This window comes from Sorex fumeus, unplaced genomic scaffold (genome assembly GCF_029834395.1).
Source record: "Sorex fumeus unplaced genomic scaffold, SorFum_2.1 ptg000110l, whole genome shotgun sequence".
Lineage (NCBI taxonomy): Eukaryota > Metazoa > Chordata > Mammalia > Eulipotyphla > Soricidae > Sorex > Sorex fumeus.
In genome coordinates, this window is record NW_026606167.1 from 3,754,077 (window position 1) to 3,780,761 (window position 26,685).

Sequence of the window (26,685 nt, forward strand, 5' to 3'; positions counted from 1 at the left end):
CCGGCTCACGCGTCGAGACCCCCAACCCCCCAGACCCCAGGCGGCAGACAACCGCAGAGGCGAGTAGTCGCAGTTGTGTTACCAAGAAACGGTTTATTTTGCTTGCAGTAGCTTGTTAATTGCACAAAATCATGTTTCGTTTTTTTTTTTGCCTTTTAAACATTATCACACAATCCTATTCCGAAAGACAAATGTTCATTAAAAACAAAGCAAAAATAAAAATTCACAACCTTAATTACTAGAAGATTTGTCATTTAAAGGTTTAAAGGAAAAAAAAAAGGGATGGTGGACAAGGGGCTTTCTTACAAGCTTTTTCACAAGTGTCACATTTTCTCCTTAAAAGGGAAGGGTTTCAAAATAGAGGTGAAATAGCTTAAACAGAAATATTCATAAAAAGGAACTTTACAGAATTGTCAACAATATTAAGACAACATTAACTAACCAGTTTCATTACAGCGTCTTCCCCACCCCCCACCCCCAGTGTCCAGCCAGGACTAGAACAGGCTCCGTGTTCAGACAGAAAGAACTCAAACTCCCAGTGAACTGAACTGTGCCCAACCCCCACGGGCATCCCTCCCCACCCCTTCTGAGACTCCCTAAGCTGGGCTCTGATCAGCGACAAGGGCCCAGCTGTGAGGAGAGGCCTCTCCATCAGCAGGGGTCTTGTACTCCTCTCCCCACCGACCTGGACTGTCTGCCCTGTAGCGGACAACGCGGCAGGGCACTGCATCCTTTGGGTGGCCTTCCGGGACCCCCAGCCAAGGAGGACGGCAAGGGCCTCTGCTGCTGCTCACCCCCCACCTCCCCCGTGGCTGGGCACCCCTCAGGCACAGCTCTCCTTCCCTCCCCACAGAAGCCAAGGCCCAAGAGGGACCCAGGACCAAGCTGTGGGCTGAGAAGTCGAACATTTTCTGAGGCAAGCCTGAGAAATGGTCACTGCTGGTCAGGCGGGTCTCGGCCACAAGGCCAGCCACACAGAAATACTGTCTCCAGGAGAGGAGGGGGTGTGGGGCATGCAGGGGTCGGTGTAGGGCTGCTACCAGGGGCCAGGTGCAGAGTGGGGCTCCTTCCCCTCACACCTCACTGCTGGCCCTCAGGACCCCTTCCTGAGAGCTGGAATGCAAAGCTTGGTGAGGCAGGGGAGTGCCCCGTGGCCCAGGGCTCCGCAGATGGCTCTTGGGCTGGCCCACACCAGCGTCCATGGCGCTCCTGCCCCCGACACGGCCACTCTCTCCTTGGTTCTCAAAGGTGGTTAGGGACTTGGCTGCACATCGAGAGCTTCACGTGACAATCCTCACTGGTCAGCCGATCACCTGAGGGTGGCTGCCCCACACTTTTAAGAGTCTGTGCTGGCTCAGCATGGCCCAGGCCTCTCCATGGGGATCCAGTGGAGAACGTGGACATGACCACAGCCACTTGGCTCCGAGGGAAGCACTGGGGAGGCTGCACTCTCACTGACAATCGACTTCCTGCAACTGCAAGGTCTGAGATATGACAAGCTGGGAAGGAGGAAAAGGAACCAAGAGGCAGCAGTTCCCGGGAGCTTCCGTCCCGGGCTCGAGCCAGTGTGTGAGGGGCGTGTGTGTGTGTGTGTGAGAGAGAGAGAGAGAGAGAACACAGCCGCCGAGTCCGGGGCGATGTGAGCTCGGGCGTTTCCCCCGCCCCCAGCCCTCTGGGGGAGGAACGATGCCGTGTGCTGTGCTGATGACAAGTCTCAGTCTGTATAAAAGATGGAGACAGGTGGTCTGGTCCAGAGTTGAGTCCCGGGACCCCAGCCCCACGCCGGGAGGAGGGGTCGGAGGGAAGACAGGGCGGGGCAGGCGGCTTAGTGTATATAGGCTCGGTACACGGCGGACATGTCATTGTCCGACTGGTCCAGGGCCTTGGCTCTTTTGTACACCTGGAACAAGAGGACAGATAAAGGCTCAGTTTTTGACACAGCTGCCACCGCCGCGACTGGGAGGCAGGTCTCTGCCTGTGGGAAGCAGGGGCGTGCAGAGTCCGGGCTGTGAATCCTGCGTGCCCGGATGGTCCACACCGAACAGAATCCAGCCAGTGTGTTCGGGGCTTGAGGGACCACACCGGGGACTGGGGACTGAACTGGGGTGGGATGCTGCTTGGCAAGCGCCTTCCTGCTGCACGCCTCTCCCCACCTCTTAAATTTACATCTCAGAGCCCTGGGGTGGCTGCTTCCTGCCCTGGGGGGTGACGGGGGGGACTAAAGGGGACCGCACCAAGGCCCAGTGCTGAGTGTGATGACCGTGCTTCTCCTGGACACCGCCCCCGCTGCCTGTGGGCTTCTACTCAAGGCATTCCCGAAGCCAGAGCTCCCTGCTCTTCTCTCTCGCAGGAGTCTCGTCTCTGATGGGCAGTGGGTTAAATGTTCAGGCGTAGCGCCCGAGAGCTGCCGGGATGGCGCCAGCACCAAGCTGGGAGGAGTCGCAGCCAACCCAACCCTTGAGGCTTTTCAGAGTCCTCCTCCCAGTTCGCCTGGGTTCCACAGGGGAGACACAACCCCAGCACCTCCACTGTGCGCCCGGGCCTGGGTAGGCAAGAGGAAGGTTCAAAGGCCCAGTCTGAGCCCCAGGGCAGTGGCCTGACCCATCAGGATGGGGGAGAATGTCCGTCAGCAAGAATGCCAAGTAATGAGATCAAGGGAAACGGATGGTCACGACGGACCCGTGTGACAGCAAATGGCAGCCAAGTTACTCCGCTGAAAGGAGCCTGGAGAGACCCGGTAGCCCAGGAAGGAGCGGATAAGGCGAACGGCAGCTGAGCAATTTCCTCTGAATTTCTTTACATCACATGACCCCTTAGAGCAAAACATTCCCACACTGTCCACGGCAGATGCAGCAGGGACATCTGCCACGCGAAAGCCAGGGGCTCAGCCCTGGGGACTCGGGAATGCCCGGAGACATTTCCTATCAATTGAGGGGGCTGCGGGCACCTGTGGGCAGAGGACAGGATTCTGCTAACTGTCCTGCAAGGCACGGGGGCCTCCACGAAACGCCAGGAGGGCACAGGGTAAGAAGTCCTGCCATGAAGCACGAAGGAGGGAATGGCAATGCATCAGGTGTTACGTGGGAAGAGGACAAAGGAACTCAGAGCAGGCGAGAAGTTAAGGGCCTAGAGCAATACTGATACCAAAGAAATGTGGAAAATCGAATATCCAGAACCCAAGCACTGCAAAAACTGAAGTAATGCATGGGCAAAAGACAATAGCAGAGAGGACGGCAGGTTCTGGGAGGGCCTGCCAGGAAAGGCCCAGCCAGGGATTGGGGCAGGGGAGAGGCAGAGGGGCAGTGCCTGCGGTCACCTCGTTGGCTGCAGCTGCCATGGGTGTGGGGTGGTTGACTGCGTCGCCCAGTGCGATGGCCAGCCGGAGATCCTTCTGGATGTACTTCAGGTAGAAATCGGGCTTGAAGTTTCCTTGCAGGATATCTGAGGAGGGAAGCTGCCATCAGAAGAACGGAAACCGCCTGCAGTCCCGTCGCTGAGCACAAGCACTTCCCGCCTTAGACACCCAGGCTCCGTGCTGTTCCTCAACCCTCAGGTATGTCTCAGGACCCCCTGACTGGGGGAAGGAGCGCGTGACAGGCTGTTCTGCAGCCCTGTCTGGCCCATCCCCAGCTCTCATCAAAAGTGGAGTGAATGCAAGACACGCGACACGGCAAACCTACTTTGGCACTTCTGGTCCAGGAAGATGCTGGCCAACTGTCCCTGATTGAGGATGTCCAAGAGTGTCTGCTGGGACTGGCCTGTCACCTGGGCCAGGGTCAGCCCCTCAGCAATGGTGGCCATGAAGCTCCCCTGCACCATGTTCACGATCAACATCATCTTGGCCGCGTTGCCAACCTCACCTGCCCGGGCAAAGAGTCGTGGTCACTCTCCCGGCGACCGGCAGGCAGGCGCTGACTGCCCCTCTCGCCCTGCTCACACCCACCTCTAGACCTCGCGCCAGCCCCATTCATCTGCCCCCTCCCGAGCTGGCTCTGACCCTCGGGCTCCTCCTTTCCGGGAGCTGCGGGCAGAGGCTGCGGCCCCCGCCGCGGGCAGGCGTACCTAGGAAGAAGGAGGTCTTCCCCATGGCCTGGAAGCAGCTGCTGCAGTCCTCATACAAGCCCCTGTCCCCAGCTGCCAAGATCACCAGCATCCCGTCGTTAGACAGCTGCTGGTTCCCGGAGACGGGGGCTTCTAGAAAGCGGCCCCCCCTGGACACGATCACCTGCAAAGAGAGGGCACAGCTGCTGGAGGGCCTCGGGTGGGACGGGGTGTCCTTGTCGTAGGGAAGCTGCACCAGGGCTGTGAGGCTCACAGACAAGACTGTGCCAGGCGTTGCAGACGGACTTGGGCTTCTCGGCTCCTTTCAGCCCGAACCTCTTGCAAAGACCCAAGGCCTCAGACCCAACGGCCGGGCCGAGGGCACGTCCCTCCAGCCCGAGCAGAGGTGCCATGTGAGCCCTGCAGGCAGCTGCGTGGAGAGGAGACCGGCCCCCACCGCCAGCGGCCAAGCTGCCTACACTCGGGGTGCAGCTGGGGCTTCTGCCCCAACCCATCCGACGCCGGAGGGCCAGCCCCAACGAGGCGACTACCTGGGCTAGCTCGGTGACTGTGTCCGCGTCCACTGTAGACATGTCCACGTAGCACTTCCCGGGACGGATCCCCTGCAGCACGCCGCTGGGGCCCAGCACCAGCTGTGGAGACACAGGGAGAAGCAACAGCCCAGGTTCCTGCCACGCTGCAGGGCCTGGAGCCGCCAGCCCGCTGCTTTGGCTCCTCCCAACCAGGGACCACCAGGGGCAAGGGGAGAGCCACACCTGCAAAAGACTCCATTTACCCCCGCCCCAACTAGACAGAATACGGGTCTGGGGGCCACACCCAGCGATGCTCAGGGGTCACTCCTGGCAGTGCTGGGGGGGACCGTATGGGATAATTGAACCCGGAGGCAGGGAGTTGTTGCAGGCTCTGCGTGCGGGACCCCAGCTCACACCCCACACCATACATGGTCCCAAACAATGCCAGGGCAACTACATGCAGAGTTGGAAGCCCCCGTGCCTCACACCCACCCGCCGGAGCTGGAACTCCAGGGGACTGGGAGATGCTCAGAGAGCTGGTGCACAGGCTTTGCGGTCAGGAGCCGCCGGGAGGGACCCCCAGCACTGTCGGGGGCCCCAAAAACGGAATAAAATAAATGAAAGATGGAAGCTCAGTGTTTACTCTGGGGCCTTTTTAACGTTTTTTTTTTTTTGCTTTTGGGGTCACACCCAGCGATGCTCAGGGGTCCCTCCTGGCTCTGCACTCAGGAATCACTCCTGGCCGTGCTTGGGGAACCATATGGGATGCTGGGAATTGAACCTGGGTCGGTCACGTGCAAGGCAAACGCCCTACCCACTGTGCTATCACTCCAGCCTCGGGGGCCATTTTAGGAGCTACATGTTAGGCTAAGTAATCCAAGCATACAAGAAAATTTTCTAAATGTTACAAATACAGTGACAGCTGGGCAGGGCCCTGGAACGGGGGCAAAGGCGCACTGAGTCTGAAGCCTTCGATTCAGCGATACACGAGCCTTGGGAAGTCACTTCTGCAGATTGGGGGGACGCAGGGGCTCGCCCCGTCCCGAGTACAAGGTCTGTTCTGACTTACGCAAGGCCCTGCGGTGGGAATGGCCCGATGGGAAATGCAGCCCCCATGCAGACTCACTCCGTGTGCAGGGGAGGGAAGGCGGCCAGTCAGCTTTCCTGGCTACACCCTGAGGCGCTGAGGGGAGGGAGGGGATCCTTACATCCTTGGCTGCCTTTGGATCCGACACGCAGGCAAAGGTGATGTCACAAGTCGAAACGACTTCAGCGGGGGTTCTTCCTAGGCGGGCCCCCTCCTGGATGAACAAATCACACTGCAAAAGTCACAGATCCTAACGTGAGCTGCACGCAGTACACAGAGAGGCAGGCCGGAGGCACGGCGCCCAGTCCTCCTGGCCTCACTGCCAAGGCAGGGGCCAGAGACTCCAGAGGGCAGCGGGCACCTGGGAAGGTAGACGAGGCTCCGTAAGGACCATCGTGTCCTTGCAGCCCCGTGACAGAGGCGCCCCCCTCAGTCACACGGGGCTGCAGCTCCCGGCCACGGAGGGCCGAACCACCGAGCTGAGGCCAGGAGGTGTCTCTGGGGTCTCCCGGCACCAGCCTTTCAGAGAATGAAAGTTACCCAGGACATCCCGTAACGAACCATGTCATTAATATCTTGGTTATTTCCCTTTTCAAATGCAACAAAATCGGAATAGCTCGAAAGGATTACTCATCAGCTTTCTGTGTGGACTTGCCTTTCTCCATGTCCCTTCAATTTTCAGTATCGCTTTTTTGGTTTCATTTGTTTTTAACCCTGGGCCACACCCGATGCTCAGGGATTACTCTTGGCTCGGCACTGATGCCAGGGGTCAAACCCAGGTCGGCCACGGGCAAGGCTAGAGCCCTCCCGCTGGAGGGCTACTACGGCTCTGGCCCGCATTGGTTTCATTTCTCATAGATGGTGATAGGATATCCCATGAAAGTACAATTGAACCTATTTGACAGCTCCTCTGCAGCCTGATCGCTGGTGTGATTTCACCTTTATCTATTACTGGCTCCGAGAAAAGAAATCTATGACTCTATCTCCCTTATGTACTGAATTTAGGTCTCCTTAACTAGAACAGGCTACAGCTTTAAAGTTCTATAAATGCAGCCTTAAAGCTCTATAAATGCAGGCGACAGCCTGTCCGCAGGCTGTCACTGTAATGGTGCCAGCAACGAGATCTCAGATCACCAGCAACACACACATATTAAAAACATCAAATGTGGAGCCGGATGATAGTACAGTGGGGAGGGCGCTTGCCTTGCACGTGGCCATCTGGGTTCGATACCCGGCACCCCAGGTGGTCTCCTGAGCACTGCTGGGAGTAACTGCTGAGCGCAGGGTCAGAAGCAGCCCTGAGCATCACTGGGTGTGGCCAAAAGCCAAACAATAACAATAAAAACCCCCAAACTCAAAACCGACAAAAAAAACAACCCCCAAACCCAAACCCCAACAGATGCATTTCCATAAATACACCTGATCAACTCCCAGTGGTAGGAGATGAGTTGGGGGGAGGGGGAGGCTCCAAGGTGCTCTTGACTGACATGGCCCGAGGACATCGAGCAGCTTGTACCCGGGCCAGAGCTGGGCACTGCCAGCAGCGTGGAGACCATGTGGGGCCAGAGACTGACCGGACCAGCTGCGTTCAGGGCACCACCAACAATAACCTAGAGCCAGGTGTGGCTCAAATACCTGCAGCCCCCCCCCCCCCCCCGCCCCAATGTGAGGGACCAAACCTAGGGCCTTGGGCATACAAAATATACAAGATGCACTCTAGCCTAGAGTTATGTGAGTCACTTCTCCCCTAAAGGACTTTGATCTTCAATCTTTCTGGTTTTGGCTTTTGGGTCACTTCATTTCCTACCCCTGGTATGTTTTTCTTTGCAGTGCCAGGACCCATGTCTGTGAGGCGCCAGGTCCTCTGCCCCCGCCCGGGTGTTTTCCAACACTTTGTCGCATCACCCGGCGTTCTTCATCTCCACCTGCCTGAGCTCCTCTCTACTGCCTGCAAGTGCCCAGTGCAGACTGGGAAGGCCACCCCTTGCCCTTCCTCACCCACCCCCACGGGCCGGGCTGTCTCTTCCCCTCCCTCCCTCCTTTTCTCCCTCCCTCCTGGCAAGCACCATCAGTGAAACTTACTTTCTCTGCAGTCCGGTTCCAGACAGTCACCGTATGACCCATTTTTAGCAAGTTGGAGACGATACCACTTCCCATGAGGCCAAGGCCCAAAAACCCTATCCTGAAAGAGAGGGGCAGCAGTCAGCGCTGAGCGGCAGAGGCGTCCGAGGCGCCAGGGGGGCTTCCTCCCGAGCCTCAGGTTCATCCGACCCAGCAGGACAGGGGGCATCAGGGTACCTTCTCGTTGTGCCACTGCCCACAAGCACCCCTAACTAAAGGGGGCATTTCTGCTCCTGGCTCTGGAAGGGGCCCAGGGGACCAAGTGTGGTGCTGGGGACTGAACCTGGGCCAGCTGCGTGCAAGGCAAATGCCCTGCCTGCCACAGAATAAAATCTGACCGTGGTGGACAGAAGTTTCCCCGGTCCTTCCTGGTGGCCGGGGGGAAGCAGCATGTGTCCTCAGCCCTGTGGTACGCCCAGCTCTCAAAGTGGGCCTAAGTGGGCCTTTCCTGTCCCCAGAGCTCTGCCTGAGTTTGTAGTGAATGGTCCAAGGGCTCTACCCTCAGCCCACTGCTGTCCCCTGTTTTTCAGCATCACAGTCTTGCTACTGTCCGGAGACCCCTGGCTGTTCTGCTATTCACCACTTCCCAGAGTCACTCCTTCCTGCTCAGGGACTATTATTAATCACTGAAGTTTCTACAAGCTTTTACAGACGATTTGATCTTTTATTTTTTTGCTTTGGGGGTCACACCCGGCGATGCTCAGGGGTTCCTCCTGGCTCTGCACTCAGGAATTACTCCTGGCGGTGCTCGGGGGACCATTTACAATGCCACGGATCAAACTCGGGTCAGCCACGTGCCAAGCAAATGCCTTCCCCGCTGTACGACCGCTTCGGCCCCAGATGGTCTGATCTTGAATAAATGTCTTTTCTGAGTACCCGGACTTATTTATCTTCGCTTGGTACGTGACATGGCTAGAGTATGTTCCTTCAATTCTTTCTTTGGTCAAGAAGCAGGATTCCTTGTGGTGAGGCGGGACAGGGCTAGGTGAGGCAGGCAGCTCTGAGGCTCTCCGCGCACAGGGGCTGCCTGCGTCCAGAGAGAGCTGCGCCTGCCCCCACAGCCAGGTGGGATGAGCTCTTCCCACTCTTCCCGTTCAGCGTGGAGATGGGGAGCGCCTGGCGGCTGGGAAAGCCGGCCCTGGTGCGACGCAGAGCCTCAACCACATGCTCCCAGTGCTGCAGCTTGGTGCGGATCGACACGATGACCTAGTCAATGTGGACCCTGGCCATGTGCCCTGGGGCCAGTATGAGAGCAGATCGGAATGTCCACTACAATGTCAGTTCTCGTTCTCATTACATCCTCTCGGTTCTCAGCTCAATTTTCTCTTCACCGTGGTGCAGAGGGAGCATCTCCACCGACGCCTGTGTCCTTCAGTCCCTTGCGTCTCCGTCCTCTGCAGACAGTCTCTTCTCAGCTGTTGGAAATGGGAGGACAGCACTGTCCCCACCAGACGGCACCATGAGCTCTCAGGGACAGAGCCTGAAAGGCTAATGAAGTCCTTTCTTGGTGAATGCGTGAATACAAGCTTTGCCTCCGATTCTCATCATGCCTTGGCTGCTCTTGTTTTCACGTGGTGTTCTTGGACCCAGCAGATCGGGGTGAAGTTTCTGGCTCTGTGACCTGACAACAGTCCGTCTTGGCGTCCCAACCAGGCTGGGAGGAGCACTGCTGAGCTGCTGCATCTCGCGCGGCTTCCCGCTCCTTCATATGGACATGGGCTGAGCTACAGGGAGGCTCACGGGAGAGCACAGAGCCCAGCTCGGCCTCCAGCCAAGTCCCTTGTTCTAAAACCAACACAGCCCTGGGGCTGGAGCGCCAGGACAGTGGGGAGGGCATTTGTCTTGCATCTGGCCAACCTAGACCGATCCCTGGCAAAACTCAACACAGTCCTTGCTAATTAATGGTTGACACCCATCTTCCCTTTTAGTAGGATGTAACCCATCGCCTCCACTCTATGAAAGGAACTCAGATAAAGTAACTGGGAACATGAAGTCCAAATTGGCAGCTCCAATACAAAACATACAATAAAGCAGAAGCAGAACTGCCTTCAGTTGAAGACTACGAAAACGGAGGCGTGGCTCATCCATTCAGAAGCAGGATCCTTGCCTGGGATGAAGAGACCCTTTCAGCAATGGCGTCTGTCAGCCCGGGCAAGTGTGGGCGCAGCAAGCTGATGAACGGAAGGACCCACAGGCTCTATTCCGAGTCAACGCTCAGTGTCTGTCTTGATTGGCTAAGCCGCTGGTCACATGACTGTCTAAGAGCAGCACACCTGGAAACTCATCCACAGATCTCAAGGTCCTTCTCAGACCCACCGAGAAACTCTGGGGAAGGGCCAAACAGTGCTCAGTGAGCAGCATCCTGAGGCAAACCAGGAACCTCCGGGGATGCTCACAGCCCTAAGCTCAGCATCACAGGAAGCTTTCACAGAAGGACCTACTTTTTTTTTTCTTTCCTTTTTGGGTCACACCCGGCAATGCTCAGGGATTACTCTTGGCTCTGCACTCAGGAATTACAACTGGCGGTGCTCAGGGGACGATATGGGATGCTGGCGATCGAACCCAGGTTGGCCGCGTGCAAGGCAAACGCCCTCGCTGCTGTACTATCGCTGAGGCCCCAGGACCTACTTTTTGTCTGTGGGCGTGATGCTTCCGTTCACGGCTGTGCTGTCCGCTGCCTGGATGGAGGTGGACCCAGTCTCCTAGGGAAAGGAGCAGAAACCCTCAAGAGCAGTCCACCCGCAGCCAGGCCTTAGGTGACAGATCCAAGGGAGGGGTGCAACTACGAACCTCTTCACAGATCTTCAACTTCTTTGTGATTGCCTGGTAACAGACAGCTGGCTAGAAGAGAGAAAAAAAGAACAGAATTTATTTCAGGAAAACCACTCAGAGTGGTTCAACCAAATACAGAAAGCACCGACAGAACCAGGGCTGGCCCTCACTCCTGGAAACCACCTAGAAGATCGGGCCTCCCGCAGAACCAGCGCCGAAAATTTTGCTGGTACCCAGTTCGGTGAACTCCAAATGGCCCACCGGGGAACTAATGCTACTTCCTTTAGGTTTTCCACACAAAAAAATTCTCCATGTCCTGCTCTTGCTGAAGAGGACAGCGATAGTGAGAGACAGGAATTTTGTGCCCAGAACTCCAGGCGGTCGGCGGAACCGAGCCACATCCAAGCTGCAGGTCCTGGAAGGCTGCGCCTCCCCAGAGATGGGAATCCCGAAGGCTCCGGAAACGCGTTGGCCCCAGGTCTGAGAAGAATCCCCGGCAGCATAGCAGAGATGATTCCGGGGTGGCAAGACGTGCAGGGGCTGGTTCCTGCCCTAGACGCTGGAGGCTGCCACAAAAGTCCAACTCTACAAAGGGCTGAATTTGAAGCTGAAATATGTTTGATCATGGACAGGTCCCCAGGAGACTTCTGAACTAGCCGTGCTGGGCAGTCCCCGGCCACCCTGAAAGTGGTCCACCTTGTCCAGGTGAGCTGGGTAATGGAAAGGTAGCAGCCAACATTCCAGATCGATTTGGGGATAGGGGAGTCCTAAGGAAGCAGCACTCGCCCCTTTGGCCAGTCCCCGGCCAAAGATCAAGCACCGCAAACCAGCACTCACCTTCTCTGTCTGGCTGAGCAGGAAGTGATGAAAATGTGGGTCGGCATCTTTGACAGGCTGAAAGCAGAAGGCCGTGCAGAAACCAGTCACCTTCCTTCAGGGGCAGCCGGGGCCTGGCCTGCTGGCCTGAGCTCTCTGCGAGCCGTCCCACGCTCAGGGCTCTCCCCACCACGGGCGAGGGCGTTGGTGCACAATCCTGTGCCTACCAGGGGACAGCTGGCTCCAGGGGAGAGTAACTGGTACAAATGCTCCCATCCCCGCCGTGGGGAAACACTGAAGCAGACCCATGTTTCCACCTTTTGTTTTTGGGGCCGTACAGTGTGGGGGTGAATCCTGGGCCCGCTTGGGCCACGTCTCTGGCCACTGTGCTTTTTTACAGTCCAGCAGCGGCCAGTCACTCTGGAGAGCCTAGCTCCTAGGTCTTTCCTGCAGGGTCGGGTCGTTCAGGCAGGTGAGGCTCGCCAGCGGTGGTGATGCAGGATCTGGAGGCCTTTCCGCCGCAGCGCGGGGCCAGGCAGGGCAGCGTGAGGAGTCAGGGGCCACGTAGGGCAGAGCTCACGTTCCCGCTGGGGGCCAGGCCGAGCAGGGGCCCTGGTAGAAGGAGTGCGCACTCGGGCGGACACCATCCCACCCACTCATCGCCATCCTGCCGTGCAAATGAACTAGCAAAGAACATCCCCGCTGGCGGCCGGGAGGGCAGCCCTTACCTCGCTCCCGGTCGGCCGCCACTGGAAGGCGGCCATGGAGCCGGCCATCATGCCCTTCACAGTGCTGGACTCGGGGACTGTGAGATCCTGGAGGAGAAGCACAGTGTCAGGGCCAGGCCCCGTGGGGGGCACCTCACTGCCCCCCTTACCCCCCATTTCGGCACAGCTTCCCTTCTGAGGGACGGCGGGCAGAGGCGGTAGGAGCCCACCCTGAGCCTACGGGCATCAATAGCCCTGGCTCTGAAGGAGCTGCCCGGACCCAGAAGTCACTCATGGTGCCAATGACACCTGACAGCTGCTGAGTGACAGTCCAAGTTCAAGCCCGGAGGGCGGTAGTCCAAGGCCCCCCTTTCCTTCCACGAGGACCCAGTGGAGTGGGCGGCAAAGGGCTTGTCCAGCCTGGTGATGGCTGCTTCCTGTTCACGGCACCAACCTCAGTTTCCCGCTGGCAGCACCCCTGACCTACTTGCTACCTTTCGGGCGGCCACTGGACATTTCTCCATAGAGGATCTACAGGGACTCTGGGTGTGTCTTGCCGGCAGCCCGACACCTGCAGTTTCCTGGGATCGGAAAATCACGGTGCTATCTCGAGGCCGAGGCTCAAGGAGCCCTTGGTGCTGCCACCCTCCTCTTCTAGGAACCGAACACCCGTGTCAACCCTCCATACCACCCACACCCAAGCTCGGGTCACTGCCACTTGTCACTTGATCTGCAACAAGGTCAATCTCCCTGCTTGACAAGTAGAGTGATCAGTCAGAGCAGCCTGGCACAGCCTGTCCGAGCCAGCCTGTCCCACAGAGGGCGAGCAGGGGCTCTAGGGAGCACCACGGGCCAGGCCTCGCAAATTCGACCCTGCTCTGTGCCAGTCGCCCACCTTCGGCCTACTTCCCGCCTCCCGCACTCCTTAGCTCCCTCCAGGGACCCCTGCTTCCAAAGGCACCAAACGTGGCAGTCTCTGTTGTGTGTGGCTCCCCGGAACTCCCCCCAGCTGTCTCTGGCTCACAAGCTCACACCCTGACGTTCCCCCTGGAGACGCCATGTCATCTCTCTCCCCAGTACAATGTGAGCTGCGCGGCAAAGACGGCAGACGCCTTCTGAGCAGCGGGCAGAGGCAGCAGGAGCCCACCCCGAGCCTGCGGGCATCCACAGCTCTGGAAGCACTGCATGCTCATGTGACGTCTGAGAGCGCACCACAGAAAACCGTGGAGGAGAGTTTAAGTGGCCTTCAGAGCTAATCATCAGTGTGTAAATAAAACAGAAACCCAGGGAAGTATATGAGGTTCATGAAAGCACCAAAGTCGCTCATTTTGTTTTTCTATATCCCATGCCAATCGGGCCTGGCACATAGACGGTGCTGGATGTTTCCGAAGAAGCAGAGAGCCTGGTCCAGGTCTATGCCCTTCATGAAGCGGCCCAGGGCAGTGCAGACTGCTGCAGAGACGGACACACCAAGCCACCGAAGGCAGCCTTGAGTCACGTGGTTTTGGAAGCTCTCACACGACTGGTCTGAGACACTGAATTCTACTTGAAGCCTAGAGACCTGCCCTGGGCCACAAGGACAACAGAAGAGCAGGGCTGAGGCAGCACACACCATGGCCTCCAGGACCGGCCCAAGGTGTGTGTCCACACCCTTGCTTAGCAAGCCCCAACCTCAGGAGAGCCAGCTGACGCTCCACTTGCGAGTGTGGGGTCCAGAGCTGATTGGAGCCACTCTGGACCTACAGAGGGTGGGCGTGTGCCTGGCCTGCCCGTGTGGACCTGACATCCTAGCACTGAGGCTATCTTCCTGTCGGTCCTCAGGCGATGATGGTGCAGAAGGCGCCATCTGGGCTCTGTCCAAGAATACCCTGTGGTCACTGCTGCCTTTGCAGTGCTCACCAAACAGAAAACACAAGAGCAACACTGCCTGTTTCACACTGGAGAATGAGGTGGAATCATGGAGCGAGCGAGACAGACAGACAGAGACAGAGATGGAACCCCAGGTCTGAGTTCAGGGGATTCACTGATCAGAACCACAACCACTGCTTCTGCCCTGGTCCTGCGCCAAACTGAAACCACACAGGCAGGTGTGGGGAGCTCCTGGGCTGCATGAGGCCTGAGACGAGGCTCCGAGAACAGGGACAGAAATGCACCTGCACCCACGGGGAGCCCTTGGACCCAAGGACTAACTTCTTTCCACTGTGGGCAACCTCTCAGTGAGGGTTGCCTTGGGGCGAGCTCAAGACCATCGGGGTCCCACTGGTGATGGGAAAGTCAGCACTGTGCGACACTCGTCAGATGGTCAGCACCAAGTGCTGCTCTGATGTCACTCGCAGGTGTCCGAGCACAAGCCAGCACCAGCCTCCTTCCGGGGTTGGCAGTGTGTAAGGCAAACGCCCTACCTGCTGTGCTATCTCCTAACGTTTAAAATAAGGACATTCTAGGGCCAAAGAGGTGGCATAAGGTCTTGTCGTACATGCGGCAGACCCTGGTTTGAGCCCTGGGACTGCATACGCTGCCCTGAGCACAGAGCAGGATGTGGGTCCAACAGCCTCCACTCTGCAACGCGAACATTCTCCAGAAGCCTCTCATTCCAGCTTTTCGCCAGAAAAAAACAGATGATGGTCACAGCAGGCGGAAGTCCCCCGAGCAGAGCCTGAGGCCCTGGACCACCAGCCGCCATTCCCACAGAGGAGCCAGGGGGAGAGAAGATCGCCATTTCTGCCTTTATTTTTGATCTTGCTCAGGGCTGACTCCTGGCTCTGTGCTCGGGGATCTCCCCTGCTGGAGTATGGGGGAATCACGGGGATCTCCCCTGCTGGAGCATGGGGGAATCACATGAGATGCCGGGGATGGACCCAGGCTGGCGGAGTGGAAGGCCAGCGCCCTCGTCTGGCTCCATGCCCTGCCTGTCCAGCTGGTGTCTAGACCTGAAGTCCAGCCTGCCATCTGGCTCCCCTTGACTCCTGCTTTCAGGATTTCCCTGCATACCACTCCTCCTTCCTCGACTAGTTCTAAGGCATGTGCCAAAAATTTTTTTTTCTTTCCCCTTTTTGATTTTTAGGCCAGACCCGGTGAGGCTCCGGGGTTACTCCTGGCTCTACGCTGAAGAATCACTCCTGGCGGTGCTTGGGGGGCCCTAGGGGATGTCAGGGATTGAACTCAGGTCAGATGCATGCAAGGCAAATGCCCTCCCCGCTATACTACTGCTCTGGCCCCTTGTGCCGGAACTTTCCAGAAGGTGAAAGATCTGTTGTTACCATTTCTCATTCAGTCGCCCCCAACTCTTAACTCTGAGCATCCTCTTTGTAAGGTCAAGCTGGCTTCCTCTCCTCACCTTCTCCAGGACAAACCCACCCGGACTGAGAGACCCCAGAGCCTCTCCCGTTTCGGCCGCCCTCTTCATCTCCGCCCATGGTACTCAGAGACTCTCTGGCACAGAGGCGTCCCCCGAGACTGACCCCATCCCACAGAGCCAGCCCCTGCGATCCTCTGCTCTGAGACGGCACAGGGTTACCTCCTCCCTGCCCCTCGCGCAGCCCTGGCACCAGCAGGGCCACGCTCTGAGAAGCCTCTCAGCTCTGCCCCGCGGCCTTGGCAGCTTGTCCCTCCAGCTCGAACACCCTGGTGGCTCCCGTGGACTCTGGGCCATGCCACACTGCTGGGGGACCTCCCAGCTGCCCACCATCCAGCGACAATCTCCTTTTCTCTCTCCTCTCCCTGCCTGGCACCGAACCGAGTTCCCGCGGGCTGTGCCTTCTCTCGCGGCTGCCCTCCTTCCGGCCTGCACACCAGGCCTGCCACTGGGATGGAACGACAATTCTCCGTTGTCCTGCTCCCCGTCCATTGCCAAGGTGCTCAGGCCTTCGCCTGAGGGAGCTTCGGGGCCGCCCTTAACACAGGCCTCTGCAGTCAGATAGAAGAGCTGAGAGCAGACTGACCTTCTCGTCCTTCGGGGGCCGACCCCGCTTCCGGGGGCTTTGCTCCTGGGCTCTCTTCAGCGGGGACTTGGAGCTTCTCTCGGAGGGCCCCGAGGAGACCCTCTTCTTCCCTTCTCCTGCGCCCTTTTTCACCTTCCCCTCACACAGGCTGAGCTTGCGCTTCTCATCCCCTGAGCTGGGCCTACTTCGCTCCTCGCTGGAGTTACGTCGATTCTTGTCATCAGAGCTGTGGGATGATGCCTGAAAGTCGAAAGGCAGTAACGATGACCATCCCCGGCTGCTGCGCTGACCCTGCACGCGCGCCACACCCAGAGCCAAGTGTTTCACATGCGTCACCCCCACACCCCCAGCGGGTTCTGCTGACGAATCGAAACACAAGGGGCTAGAGGACTAGCACAGCGGGGAGGGCGTTTGCCTTGCACGCGGCTGACCCGGGTTCGATTCCCAGCATCCCACATGGTCCCCTGAGCACTGGCAGGAGTAAGTCCTGAGTGCAGAGCCAGGTGTGACCCAAAAGGCAAAAAAAAAAAAAAAAAAACCCAAAAAAACCAACCAAACAAACCCAAAAAACCCAAAACAAAACACATTAAGTGACATGCCCACTGCCCCCAAGCCAAGAGGACTCATTCCCCAGGGGCAGGTAGGCACTCTCAGCTGTGCTGTGCTCAGAGGCCGAGGTACTAAGAGCCCAGAAAGTTCCAGCTGACACTTTAGCTGGGAACTGCTCTCCCGCTCCACTGGCATTTCCTAAGGACATGACTTCAAGTCTTGGTGGCATTTAATCTGCTAGATACCAGGCAAAGAGCTGGCCCGGCGGTTTAGAGTGAGGGTCAGTCTCTCACCTGGTCCTTGCCCTTGGCTCTCCTGAGGAACTCTTCCACGGCGTCCACAGCTTGCTGGAAGCGTTTACCCTTGTTTATCTTGATCATTTCCTCCTTGTGTGCATGATATGGCTTTAGCTGCTCTACTTTGATCCAGGCGCTAGCGGAGAGGGCACACAAAAGGGGCATAAGCGCACTGCATGTGCCAAGGCGGGTATCAATGATCACACAGGCCTGCCAGTTCTCCCCACCCCAACCCTGAGCATCTAAGTGCATGTTCCTGAGAGACGTGAAGGGGAATGACACAAGCCCCCCAAAGGAGAACATGCTATGACTGAAATGGCTGTTCCAGGCTGTCTCTGGTCTTCTTCCCGTGCCTTCCGCGCTGAACCACACCTCCTGCAGCCTGCTCGTCTAGTCTTACCAGCGCACAGAAGGCCACCCACGAAGCCCAGGAATCAAGATACCTGTCAGCAGCATCCCCCAAGCTGCAGCACTACCCGGCAATAACCTGAGTCCACAACAGCTGAGCCACATCCTCTTCATCTTGGCTACCTACAGCAGGGAGCCTGCAGTGATTTGCAAATGACTGTAGTCATGGCTACAACCACACAAACACGGGACACGCCGTTTGGAACGAGGGACAGTCACCAAAGGAGGGCTTTGAAAGCAAGTATCTCCTTGTGAGTAAAGGCACATATACTCCCGTGCTATTTGACTTTTAATCCCTTCGATTAACAAGTAACATGAAAGAGGAAACAAGCTGTCAGCTCTGGAATAGCAGGCACACCAGACAACCGAACACCTGCCCCGGCTGCTCCTGCGAAGCCACAGATGTTCAGTTCACACAACCCCGTATAAAGGAGAGAAGTTTATAGTTTGGCAAGGCAACAGTTAATTCGTGTGTTCTGCCCTGTGATATAGCTTTCATGTAGAACCTTCAGGAAAAGTGGGTCAGGTTAAGAATATAAAAACTGGCCTGTATACCGTAATAACAGGATTCTCTCCTTCAGAGAAGCTAACGAACATTACAAACAGGGGTCGGAGTGGCAGGACGGCAGGGAAGGCTGACCAGGGTTCGTTCTCCAGTGCCCCATATGGTCCCCCAAGCCTTATCAGGAGTGATTCTGAGCAGAGCCAAAAGTGAGTCTTAAGCACAACTGGGTGTGCCCAGCCCCCCCCCAAATATATTCGTGTTTGTTTTTTCTGGGGGCTACACCTGGCAGAGTTCAGGGTTACTGTGCTTAGGTCATTCCTGGCATGAACTATTTATCTTTAAAGTTGACACATCAGAGCAGTCACTGAATTTCTTTCTTTTTTGGTCATATCTGGCGACGCTCAGGGACCATTTGGGATGCTGGGGATCGAACCCGGGTTGGCCGCAGGCAAGGCAAACGCCCTCCCCGCTGTGCTATCGCTCTGGCCCCATTCGTTCACTGAGTTTCCAAGGACAGACCAGAGCCATCAGCAACAAGCTTGGCGAAACAAGTGAAGCTGCGAAATGCAGCGGCAGAGTTCAAAGCATGTGAGAACTGAACACAAAGCCAAGGCTCAGGCTCAGGACCCCCCAGCTTCAGAGCTGAAGCTCCACAAATCCCCTGGGAGACAGAGGCCTTGGGCAACAGACCTTAAGAATCTGATTCTGGCCCTGGTGCCCCCCAAACCTTGGATCCAGAGAAAGTGGAAAGCTGAGGACTTTGGCGAGGAAGCAGCCTCCTCTTTGAAGCACTCTGAAAGCACATTACTGATTTTTTGCCAGACGGGGAATAGTACAGATGGAATCCCGTTCATCCTAAAGACTGGCATTTGAGATCCTAAAATGAAACTGGACTGGACACGTAATGAGATCTGGAGATGACCGCTGGACTAAAGCCATTACCGACCGGATTCCACGGGACGTCAAAAGATCATGTGGCCGCCCACCTATGAGACGGTCAGACTTCTTTGTCAAGACGGTGAACGATCGGTTTGAGGCTCTTCGTGTTCCGAGAACGAGCAGACGACATTGGGCTACACTCGCACACGAAAGGGATGAATGGAGACGTTAATGGTGCCCGCTCGAGCAAATAGATGAGTAATGGGATGTCAAGTGATCAAGTGAAAGTTCCATGACCATCTTTGGAAAGTGGTAATGTATATGAATGAAGGGACAGTATGACTTCCACACCAGAAATACCAGTCTACTTAAGGAACCCTCTGCTGGAAAAGCACCCCAGCACTTTGGAAAAGCAGTCGATGAGCCCTGGGTCCCAGAGAGGTCCCTACCCAAAGCAGTCCGAACAGAAATCAGCCTGGCCACATGCGACTTTCTCTCCAGACTGCATGGTCCTTGGGCTGGAGAGCCAAAAGGGCTAGTGTATGCTGACTGTGGGATGCCTAGGCTTCATTCCCAGCACCTCATGGTCCCCCATCAAACAAACAACAAACCCACAACTCAAAGTGCAGAGCCGAAGTCTTTAGAGAGTCCCTGCCTTCCAGAGGAGGCATCTGTGAAACAGGTGAGCGCTGAGTCTCTTAGCGAGGCTTGGCAGAATGTCTTCCGGGCTGGGGTTGTGGGGTGAGGCTGGCAGAGGGGGCCCTGGGTTTTGGGGCCTGTGGGTTAAGTGGTGTGAAAGCTCTGACGGGAAGGAATCATGGGATTTCTGCGCTCCCTGCTGCTGCTCACGGCTCATCTGCTTCATTCTCACTATCAGGGCTACCTCGTGTTTTCCCCTCCTAAGAGCCTTCCAACGCATGGCTGCAACTGTACCTTTCCCCACCCACCTTGCTGTGGCTGGTTAGAAAAATCAAGTGCTGTCAGCTGCAGGTTCAAGTGGGAGGCTTTGCCTGTCTGCAGAGGAAGCTCATTACACACTATCTGCTGGAAGCCACGCTGACTGGAATCAGTGAGCGGCAGACAGAGGGGCCTTTAAGCTACGTGGCAAAGTGGAAGGACGGATACAAAGCCCTGTGTCCATGCAGCCAAGACCAAGGAAGAAAGCCGCACGTGGTATCCCCAGAGGGATGGGGTGACTGGGATCATTGCACAGTGTACAGCTTTATGGGGGCGGGGGAGCCATAAACAAATGTTAGCTTAAGAACCAAACCAAACCCACCAATCACCAGGAACAATGAAGGCTCTGGCGCGGACCCCACCTGCTGGCTCCCCAGAGGGTTCCCCACAACTTCCTTGTCTGTGGGTCCACTCAGATGTGCTAATGGCCCTGTGACTGCACGCTTGAGAAGGGAGGCCAGGCAGACCCTAGCCTCAGTGCCTGAACACGGACCTCAGACTCTGCCCGGGCAGGAGGACGGAGAGTGGCAAAGTGAACACAGGCTCTGTCTGAAAGTGAGAAGAGGACAGAGCCGGAAGTCACGGATGGCTGCTCTGCCTGGGTCTGGCGAGAAGCATTTAGTAAATGATTTTTATACTCGCTGCCTCCTGCCTCTTCTTAAACTACTGAAGCAGGCCCATGACTATCTTTCAAAATAAAGACACCCCAAAACACAAATCAAACACAAACTACCAACAACTACAAGGAACAGCTGTTCTCGGTCAATTTCACGAAAAGCTGGCCGGCAGATGTTCACTGAGAGACTCACAGAGAGGATGGCTCTCCCTGCTTCCAGGGCTTGAGAACATTCCCGAGCGCGAGGCTTCCCTGAACTCCCAGGGCCCTAGGGTCGCTCCTGGAATACCTGGACCGGTGACATGGACCTGACAGCTTGGTTTAGCTACTCAGGCGCCACTGGGTGCCCAGCCCTGAGCTCACTCTTCAGCCCCAGCTCCTCTGTACCAGCTTCTGCAGCTCCGTGCAGAACACCAGCCCTTGAGTCCATCCCTGCAGCCTGGCAGAGGCGGCTGGCCATCTGGCCATACCCCTGGGGCAGCAGACCTCAAAAGCCACTTGGCTCAGTGCTCCAACTCTCAGTGCTCTAGGTAGAGTTGATCGAGAGCCCTGGGAAAACGACAAGGGGGTGCCCGGATGACTCCAACCCACCTTCCCTCTAGTTAGGAGTGCGTTTTTCTGTAAGTTCCTTTGGTATTTACTCAGGCCCACCATTTGCGTGGCGTGACATAGAACATATCAGGTTGGGATCCTGACTATTCTACCCTTCAACCCACAAATCCCCTGCCTGTTTCTAAATCTGTTACAAAAATAGGCACCAGGGCACAGAGAAGCAGCACAGGGTAGACAGCCTGCCTTGGATATTTGATCACGAGTTCAAATCCTAGGGCAGGGGCTGGACTGGCAGTGCAGCAGGGAGGCATCTGCCTGGGTACAATCCCTGGCTTCCCAGAGGGTTCCCGAAGACCACCAGGAATGATCCCTGATTACAGAGCCAGGAGTAAGTCCTGAGCACTGCCAGGTGCGGCCCCCAAATGAAACCAAAACCCTCCAACACACCCTAGGGTGCCTTGCGTGTGTGAGAGGGGGTGGCGCTGAAACCTGCAATCCCTGGCCTGCCTCTCGAGTAATTCCCAGCTACACAGTGGGGGGGGGTGGGGGGGTATGGGCAGCCCCACCCTGTGGACACATTCAATCCCTGCAGTGAATGGCGTTCAAGCCTCAGGGAACATCACAGCCAGCAGAGCAGAGCAGCATCGCCAATGAAGGGGACGCGGGAGGGGACTGCTTAAAGACTAAGCGCCAGGGCAGACTCCCTTTCCGCTCTGCGGCTGGCTGCCCACAGCCTTGCCACCCTGCTGTGCTTGTAGTTTCTGGGCACCCACACTGTGAGATCACCCCCTTCTCTCTGCCATCACAGCTTCTCATCTGGCTTAATCCCAAACCCAGTCGCCACGCCAGCAGATCCCCCTTCGACATGGCGCTCAGGCAGCTGACCCCCTCAAGTGACCATCACCTGGGGGAACAGGCCAACACATGCCACAGAACTGAAAACATCTCGGGGCAGTTTCCACCACAGTCAGCTGTCCCGAGAAGGTCAACCATCCAACGTCTGTTGAATGTTTTGGCAGAGAGTAAAGTTTGATTTCTACAAACCGAATTGTCTCTCTGCATTCTGTTCGGACCCGAGGACAGTTCAGTGGGCGAGTGCCTGGAGGTGCAAGTTCGATTCCCTGCACCGCCCCACCTGCTGAGTGTAAGCCCAGAAGCACAACCAAGTTCTGGGTTTTCTTGTCCTTCCACCATGTTGGCATCACACAATCTAACACTCCTCACTAGATCCACGCCAGAGTCAACTCATCACACCCACACCGACAACACAGCTGTCATCTCAGCACTTGACAGCCAGGACGTGCAGCACTGAGCCAAGGATGTGACCCTGTGCACACCACAACCGCTGGGGCAAGCAAGCGAGCACGTGGTCCCTGGTCATTCCAACGGCCAAAGAAAGCGGAGGGGGGATCAGAAACCAGAGATGAGTGTAAAACAAAAGTCAGGGACTGGCGCGACAATCAGGGCACAAGGCGCTCTCACCCCACACCATCAGCGGGTACATGCCCCCTCACCTCCATGAAAGGTCCTTGCGAATGTAAGAAATGTCTCGCTCTGTATTTCCCGCAAGCAGCCTGTCAGTTTTAACTGACCCACTCTCATTCTCACAGACATGGAACAGCCCCACTGGGTCAGACCATCAGCTGAGGTGGGGCCTGGTAACCATGAGGCTCCATCCAGTGCCAGCACCCTCCACGCTCTCATGCCGGGCATTAAAGGGGAGCAGACTTCTGCGAGCTTCATAGCTGCCTGTAGCTTTGCTCCTTGGAAAGCAGCTTCCATTCTTAAAAAGTTCATTAGCAGTTTTCATCGAAAACACCTCTTACACAGGGCTGGAAATAGTACAGTGTTTGCTTTCTACGCGGCCAACCGGAGTTCGATTCCCATCAGGTCCCTCAAGCACTGCCAGGAGTAATTCCTGAGTGCAGAGCCACGAGTAGCCACTGAGCACTGCCAGGCGTGACCCAAAAAGCCAAAATAAAGAAATTTAAAAAATAATAAAACGCTTCTTACACAAATATGTATCAAGTACTTGTGTACGTCTTAAACACAGTCACGCAACATCTCTCATACTCACAACGCCCCTCAAAGAAACATCTGAGGGACTATGAAGAAAGCCACCCACTGCTTCACTAACTTTGCATTTTGCTTTTCGGGCTGCCCCAAGGGTGCTGGGGCGACGAGGGCGACGTGCAGAAGGCACAGGAGAATCTGGAGGCCTGGAAATCTCCACAGGCCTAGAACAAACCCGGAGCTTTCCCTAAAGAAATCTGCTGCTAACCAGCAACCTGGAGATTTCACCTTGAGACAAAATACTGAAGCTGTCTCAGCACTAATCTCTAAGCACTGTTCCTTCAGGACGGACTGGATGCACTCTCAGCTTCTTTCCACTAAGGCCAAGCCTCGCCAGAAAAAGATAAAATCACGGTCCTATTTAATTTGTTTAAACTGTTTTAAAACATTTTATAAATTTTTCACAGCTCTGGGCCAGTGACTTCCTTGAAATAGTGCCATGAAAAGATCATTAAGCTTGGGCTGGAGTGATAGCACAGCGGGTAGGGCGTTTGCCTTGCACGCTGCAGACCCAGGTTCGATTCCCAGCATCTCATATGGTCCCCTGAGCACCGACAGGGGTGATTCCTGAGAGCAGAGCCAGGAGTTAACCCCTGTGCATCGCCGGGTATGACCCCTCCCCCAAAAAACCCATTAAGTTGGTTTGCAACAAAGAAAAGGGACGTACACCTGTGCAGTGAAGGAGATGTGTTATGCTAATCTAAACCAGCAAGAGCACTCTGAAATGGAAACTCCTGAGTGAACCAACTTTATGTTTTCCCATGGAACCATATATGTCACTTTCTAGGAAATGTTTATTTTACCTACGGGTATTGGATATATCAGAAAATTCAGAGATACCTTTTCAAACCCGAAGCTACATTTTTCTGTAAAAATCAAAACAGAAATGAAGCTAAAGAAATAAAATCATCCAGGTAGGCCCAGACAATCAAGTTGTTACAGGGATGAGAAAGGGAAACGTATTGCAAATACTCAGGTATACATTCTTGCCCCTTCCTGTCTTTGATACGCGACCCATCAAGGAATCTCAAGTTCAGGGTCCTGATTTCAAGGTCAGATCTGACTAAAAAACTTATTGTGAGCTGAAAAGACAGTACAGCAGGTAAAGTGCCTGCTTTGCACATGGCCAACCTGAGCTCAAGCCTTGGCACCCCTAGGGTTCCCTAAGCCCTGCCAGGAATGATCCCTGAATGCAGACCCAGGAGGAAGTCCTGAGCACTGCCAGGTGTGGTCTCAAAACAAAACAGAGTCTCAAAACAAAACAAAGAGCTGAACCGTTGCCTTTATCAACAGATCTGCTGATGGAGCCAGATAATGAGCTGTGGGAAATGATCTCCTAAGTGTGCGGGTCACATTCAGAAGGCGGAGAAGCCCAGTTCTCACTTTAGCAGCACTGCTACTGGCCCCAGGACAGCTGTCCAGCTGGGTCACAGGAACAGCTCTGCATATGTGGGCATGAAGTCAGAATGAAATGCAAGCCTGCTGGCTCCAGTGAGAGCCGCTAAGACCCTCGGTTACCATAAAGACTGCCAGACCCCGGGTAAGAGCCAAACTAAGGGTACCATGCAACTCCTAGTGAGCTCTGCTACTCACTGATCTTCTGTTCCAAAAAACTTCACAAAGAAGCATTTCTTTCCACGTGGTTTCTTCAGGTCCTTGGGCGGATTAACAATCTAGGGGATAAAAATAAAAAAGGTTTTCCCCCTGTAGTTCAAAATTGGTAAGAAAAAAATTGAAATAAAAACGTCATGTCCATAAAAAGAACCCTGGGTCCGGAATTCACCCCTCTGGAACTCTCTCTTATTATAAGAGAAAACAGGCAGATACTTAAGACGTTCCCTGTATCTAATATGTAACAGTGTTTAATAATAAGATACACCATCCCTTCCACTGCAACTGTTCCCTTTTAAAAGCAGAACTTTGGCTTGCTCTTCAAGCCCTGGCTCTCCAACATAAGTCTGGCTTGCCTGAATCTGCTTCTTTCCACCAGGGACAGGTCTCCCTCTTCCTCCCCTCATCTTTCTAAGTAAGTTTCAAGGAAGCTATCTTGCTCCACCAAAAATAAAAAGTCAAAATGATGACCAACATGCTTTTCCTCGGTTGACCTTCTGACCACCGAAGAAGAAGCAGCGTGGGGGGGGGGGGGGGCACTCCTAAAAGTACTCCAGCAAAGGGAGAGGTAAGACAGGCACTGGAATAGCATATTGCAGAGACAGGCGAGAGACATTTCCTGGGCTCCAAGCAGAAAATCAAAAACGGAACATTTGGGGAGCTACGACGGACCACCTCACGCGAAATCTGGAATGCCAACTCTTGCAGGGCTGCACTGGAGCTGCACATATGGCCGCACGGGAAGATTTAAACTTAGTCGGGCCGAAAATACTCTGACTTTTCTCTAACCTACATTTAGATCTCCCTCTTCCCGGAGCAGTTCTTCCTTCTCGCTTTTGTCGGATTCGCATGGGGGGCCCGAGTCAAACTAGGACGGACCCCCGGGACTGTAAGGATCCACCAGGAAGCCCCCTCTGACAACAAGCAGCCTGTCCGTCCTCCGCATCAGAGGCCCCCGTCTTACTCGCAAACGCTACGTCTGCTCGTTGGGAAACGAACTCGGAGGGGAAAAGCAGCCCCCGCCGTCGTCGTCGTCGCGGGAGACCGGCTCGAGGCGACGCTGCAAACGGCGGGGGTGCGCGCCCCCCGGGACCACTCACCTTGCCCGGCCAAGGAGGGTACCGGCCGAGTTTCCCCCTAGAGAAAGCACAGAGAGTCAGCGACCCCCGGGGGAAAGGCCAGTCCTCCTGCAACCCCTCCTGCATGCATGCAAGGCCTCCCCCCAAACGCCGCGCCCGGGCCGAGTGCAGAGCGCGCTCAGCCCGGCGCCCACCGCCCCGCGGGGCTCCGACACCTGCGGACGCGGCCACCCCCGCGCCCCGCGGGGAGGGGGAGGGCGGGGAGGGGAAGGGGAAGGGGGAGCCCGTCCCGCGCCGCGGCCCCGCGTCCCCTCCCCGGGCGGCGCCGGCCGCCGGGCCTCGGCCCTGTCCCGGGGCCCGGAGTCGGGCCACGGCGGCCCCCTCGGCCTCCGTCCCCCGGGGCCGGGCTGCCCCTTCCGCCCCGCGGCGCCGCCGGCCTCGGGCCCGCCTCGCCGCCTCCCCGCCGACGGGCGCGCCGCCACGGGCCGCGCCGGGCCGCCCCCGGGCCTCGCGTCGCGCGGGGCGCCGCTCCCCGGCGCCTCTCGCTGGGCCCCGGCCGCCGCGACTCACCACACCAAGTCGCCGAGCCGCAGACTCACGGCCGCCATCTTACCGCCCAACCACCGCCGCCGCGCGGGCCGCCGGGAAGCTCGGGGCCCCCGGCGCCGCCCATTGGCGCGCGCGCCGTCACGTGACGGGCGGCTGTCAGCGGCCGGGCCGGGGCGCTGACGTCAGCGCGCCGGCCGCGCCCCATTGGCCGGCGGGGAGGCACGTGACGCGGGCGCCGCGCTCTCCGCGCGCGGGGCCCGAGTCTCCGGCGCCTTCCCCCGCCCTCCGGCTGCTGACAACGAAGCGCCCGCGGGCTGAGGCGGCGGCGGCGGCGGCGGCGGGAGCGCTCGAGGGAGTCGCCCCCCGGCGCTCGGACCCCGGCCCTCGGCTCCCGGCGCCTCCGCTAGGGCCGTCGGTCCCGCGCCCGCCGCTGCCCGACGGACTTCGGCGCGGCCTGGAAGCCCGCGCGCGCCCCGGGGACGCGGCCCCAGGGCCCAGCGCGGGGCGCCCCGAGGAACGGCGGCCCCCGAGAGGGCGCCCGCCCCGGGGGTCCGCGCGGGCCCTGACCGGCGGGGCCCCGGCGCGTGGCCCCC

General features: G+C 56.9%; 1 protein-coding gene across 3 annotated transcripts; it reads right to left on the minus strand.

Annotated features, from left to right (window-relative positions):
• Positions 1-73: 73 nt before the first annotated feature.
• On the minus strand, positions 74-26,222 carry GLYR1 (glyoxylate reductase 1 homolog). 3 transcript variants are annotated; one of them, XM_056135057.1, is made up of 16 exons: positions 26,114-26,222; positions 25,565-25,601; positions 24,447-24,526; positions 16,861-16,999; positions 16,019-16,258; positions 12,099-12,185; positions 11,392-11,448; positions 10,573-10,623; positions 10,411-10,481; positions 7,744-7,843; positions 5,783-5,893; positions 4,593-4,694; positions 4,063-4,225; positions 3,681-3,860; positions 3,317-3,441; positions 74-1,900 (listed from the first exon to the last, which is right to left on the minus strand). In XM_056135057.1, the coding sequence occupies exons 1-16, from the start codon at positions 26,149-26,151 to the stop codon at positions 1,826-1,828; spliced, it is 1,656 nt and encodes a 551-aa protein (XP_055991032.1). In that variant the 5' UTR covers positions 26,152-26,222; the 3' UTR covers positions 74-1,825. The 3 variants fall into 3 exon arrangements, with proteins under 3 accessions (XP_055991032.1, XP_055991033.1, XP_055991031.1); XM_056135058.1 differs by having other exon boundaries at positions 5,783-5,875; positions 10,411-10,484; XM_056135056.1 differs by having other exon boundaries at positions 10,411-10,484.
• Positions 26,223-26,685: the final 463 nt, after the last annotated feature.